The 4,372-nt window shown below is 27.3% G+C and overlaps 1 protein-coding gene across 1 annotated transcript; it reads left to right on the forward strand.

Annotated features, from left to right (window-relative positions):
• The first annotated feature begins 1,545 nt into the window (after positions 1 to 1,545).
• LOC114183797 (GDSL esterase/lipase WDL1-like) lies at positions 1,546 to 4,372 on the forward strand. Its single transcript, XM_028070936.2, has 6 exons — positions 1,546 to 1,701; positions 2,702 to 2,779; positions 3,126 to 3,266; positions 3,368 to 3,441; positions 3,526 to 3,672; positions 3,915 to 4,372. Exons 1-6 carry the CDS (start codon positions 1,594 to 1,596, stop codon positions 4,126 to 4,128), a joined length of 762 nt encoding a protein of 253 aa, XP_027926737.1. The 5' UTR covers positions 1,546 to 1,593; the 3' UTR covers positions 4,129 to 4,372.

The raw sequence follows: 4,372 nt of genomic DNA on the forward strand, positions 1-4,372 counted from the left end.
ATACATTTACATATATTTGTATATATCCATGAATAAACTCTATTTTATTTATATTAATAAATTTTGTAATAACTAGTTAGAATAAATAAATTTTGTTATTAATAACATAATATTATTTTATCTTGGGTAATATCTATATCTATATATCTATATATATATATATATATATATATATATATTATTTTGTACAAATGGTAACATAAAATTAAGAAAATTTATGAGAAGAACAAAATTATTTATAACGAAAGAAAAATAAAAATGTATTTACATTAGAAAACTAATAAAGATATATATTAAATAGCAAGAAAAGATTAAATCCAATTAGTCAAAAACACTCCACCACTTACATATAATTATTAAATATAAAATGTTAATGAGGTTGGAGACACCATTAATCAAATACAACTAAGATTAACAAATATGATGTTAGAATACCTACCTAAACAAAGATAGTTATAAATTAAATAAACAAATAATTTAATGTATCATCTACAATTAGTAAGTTAGGTTGTTACAACTCAGATAATATATATTTTAGTTTGTAGTTTTATACAGATAAATATAAGATACCTTCATCGTGTGAAAACTGACAAGATTTTATGAATTGTCAAACTCCGAAACTTTCGTAATCGACTCACTTGTGACAAAAATATCGTAATCAAAGTATTTCTCAACCAACAATAATGCAGACTCTAAGGTTTTTTTTTTTCACACAATTATTTTATCAGGAGCAGGTAGTTAGGTAAATGATTTCTAAGACATTAAATTAAACTAGGTCAATCAATTCAATCTATGTATATACGTGTGTATAGAGGTAAACCTTTTAAGAGTTTATTTGAAAAACTATAAAAGTCAAATTTTTAATATTAATTATATATACAGTCAGTTATTATAATCGATCATAATCAACCAGTCTTTGTTTATTCACGTAAAAAAAAAAACAAAAAAACAAACAAACAGAGCCCATGTGAAGGTAAGAAAATGGCAAATTGCACATTTTCAGATTCAAGAAAACAACTTTTTTTCATTAATTTTTGTTACAAATTGTGAAATGATATTATCGTATTGTGTTGGAAATAGTTTAAGTGTGAGTCAAAGTTTTACATTAAATAGAATAGACAAAGTTAAACACTATATAAGAATAAAAACCCATAACACCATTATCTTAAGATTTTAGGATTAAAGTGGTGTCAAATGTCTTATATGTATAAGATTTATATCATATATATAGAATTACAATCTCTCGAAAACTATAACCATAACTAAATTATATAAAAAAATATAACTCAGCATGTTGAACAAGTGTTGCCGTTCTAAATTTTGAATAATGTTTTTTCTTTGGTCAAGAAAGGAAAATATTGTATGTACTCCTTTTTATAATCCTATATGGTGACTGTTGTAATGGATATTTATTTAAATCTGAGCTGGTTCCCATTCATAACTAACGTGATTTATGTTTTGGATGAAATTTTATATATAAATATAATATAAAAACCGAGAACGTGGGTTACTACAACGTGTATAAATTGTGACAGACATTGCTTTGGTTTATATGTTTGTGGTTGAGAAAGTGAAAGAGAAAGAGGAAGAAAGATGATAGGACCATCGAGGCCACAGTTTGTGTTATTTGGATCTTCCATTGTTCAATACAGCTATTATGAAGGTTGGGGAGCTACTATTTCTCACGTCTACGCTCGTAAGGTATTTTTTTTTTAAGTATTAGTCTCTCAAGTTTGATTTAAAATTAGAATTTATCTCTGTTTGAAATTTTAATATATTTTGACTCCTAAACCTTACAAATGAATGAATATGGTCATTTTAACTCAATTACGTTAATTTTTTTTGAAGTGTCGAACATATTTCTCGGTAGATATTGAACCAAGAATGTGTCAAACAGTGTAAAAAACTTCAATACTAATATGAAAAGCATTCGACACGTCAAAAAAAATTAACATAATTGGGTTAAAAGGACTATATTCATTCATTTCTAAAGTTTAGGACCAAAATGTATTGAAGAGTCAGACAAAGACAAATTCCAATTTTGAGTCAAAGTTCGGAGACTAAAATCATACTTAACCCTCTTTTTTTTTTCTTATTCTTCAAATTAATGTTCTGAGATTATCAACATTTAAATAACATTATATTAGACATAACTATAAATTTTCACATCTTAATTATGTTAATATCTTCAAATTTATTAATTATTTATTATCACGTAAAAATTTATAGACAACTTTGTGTTTCATTCCTTCGAATTCGAATAAGATCACTAAAATCTTTATGCATGATAATAATGATTACCCAAGTCATGCGCATAAGATAACTAAAACCCTTTACGTTACGTTGACTTACAATATATTAATATATGAGCTTTTACTCAGCATAATGAGTTTAAATATAAAACTTGCCTGTTGTAGGTACATGCATAATAAATATACGTGCATTATTATGTATTTCTTCTTATATAACTAAAATTGTTCATTTTATCATTTGTGGAAATAAAAACTCGAATCGAAATTGTGAAATTGTTTTCCTTTTTATGAATAATGTTCAATAAAATTAGTTTATTATAAAAGTTGCATCAGAACTATTGAAAAACTTACATTTATGATAACAATAATCGAATGAATTTACATTTATATATGCTTTTTGATAACTAATAATGCATTGTCAATGATAATTTAATGTGTGCATGACAAAGGCTGATATAGTTTTGAGAGGATATGCTGCATGGAATTCAAGGCGTGCTTTAGAGGTTTTGGATACAATTTTTCCCAAGGTATGTTCATAATCTGAGTGCTAAATTCTTGTGTTCAAAAAGCTTTTCACTTTTTTTCAAATCAATTTTCTTACCCTTCTTCATAAATAAATGTGAACTTCCCCCTAACCATTTTTTTTAATATGAAAAGTTTAAATAAATGTACCTCAGAATATAAATGTTATGGGTAAGATGAGCTTGAAATGTTGCACACGTGATATCTTGAATCTATTTTAATATATTTTCAAATTTTAATGAAATTTTATTTTACTTTATTTATTCGTAAATTAATTATTCTCTTTATTTTAATAAAATGTGTGGATTCTTAATTACATAACATTGGTATTATCATGATTTTTTAACAAAGGATGCCATAGAACAACCATCATTGGTGATTGTGTACTTTGGTGGAAATGATTCTTCTATACCAAATCCAAATGGCATTGGTCCTCATGTTCCTCTAGATGAATACAAGGAAAATATGAGAAAGATTGCTACGCATGTGAAGGTAAACATTCTTTGTTAATTTTTATCATCAAGTTCTTAGCTACCTAATGCACAAAACTAGGTTTTCTTTATTATATTGATAAGTTTCATAATGATTCACAGAACTTGTCTGAGAAGACTCGCGTAATATTTCTTACCACTCCTCCCATCAATGAGGCACAAATCCCTCACAACATGTAATAAATTGATTATTTATTATATTTCTTTTAGAATTGTGACATGATCTTAAAAGGATGAATAAATTGTTGGAGTGAAATCAGTGTACTGGGAGAACTAGAGAGGACAAACGAAGCTTGTAGAATATATGCAGAAGCATGCATGGAGGTGTCTCGTGAGATGAATATCAAGGGCATTGATTTGTGGTCTGCTATTCAAAAAATCGATAATTGGCAAGATGTTTGCTTCATGTAAGTATATATATGCTTTCATTTTGTGTGCCCCCAATTGAATCGGTTTCCAAGAATAAACGATGTAATATCTGTTTTCTCTATTACATCAGTTCTTGACAATCGATGTAATATATTTTCACTTATTACATAGTTTGATACAACATTGGTTATAAAACTGATAAGTCGAAAAAACTGATGTAATATGCTATTACTGTACTAAACATTCAATATTTTGATCAAGGGCTTTGGTTATTTTTCAGTGATGGAATTCATTTGACAAATGTGGGAAGTAAGGTTGTATCAAAAGAGATATTGGATGTACTTAAAGAAGCAAATTGGGAACCTAGTCTTTATTGGAGGGCAATGCCAAGTGAATTTGGAGAAGATTCACCTTATGATGTTGTTGAACCTGATGGAAAGACAACTTTTAATATGTCTGACCTTATCTTCCCTGATAATGACCAATGGGACTAGACTTAAAGACATGTTGCAATTTACAGTATGCTCAGCAACAATCAACAAGTCATGGACTTCAATGTTGTGTGTCATGAAAAATGACAATCTTTGTTATTCCACTTTTCAATAATAAACGGGTAATAGTGATTACCTTGATTTCAATATGTAACTTTATTAAGTATGTTTTGTGATGGTTTTGTTGGTATCCATTATTCGTCTGTCTTTTCATTCAAGTTGTTTTTATATCATTCATCTTGATCAA

The sequence above is a fragment of the Vigna unguiculata genome, chromosome 5, assembly GCF_037176805.1.
Source record: "Vigna unguiculata cultivar grain cowpea cultivar isolate G323 ecotype 2 chromosome 5, ASM3717680v1, whole genome shotgun sequence".
NCBI classification, from domain to species: Eukaryota; Viridiplantae; Streptophyta; class Magnoliopsida; order Fabales; family Fabaceae; genus Vigna; species Vigna unguiculata.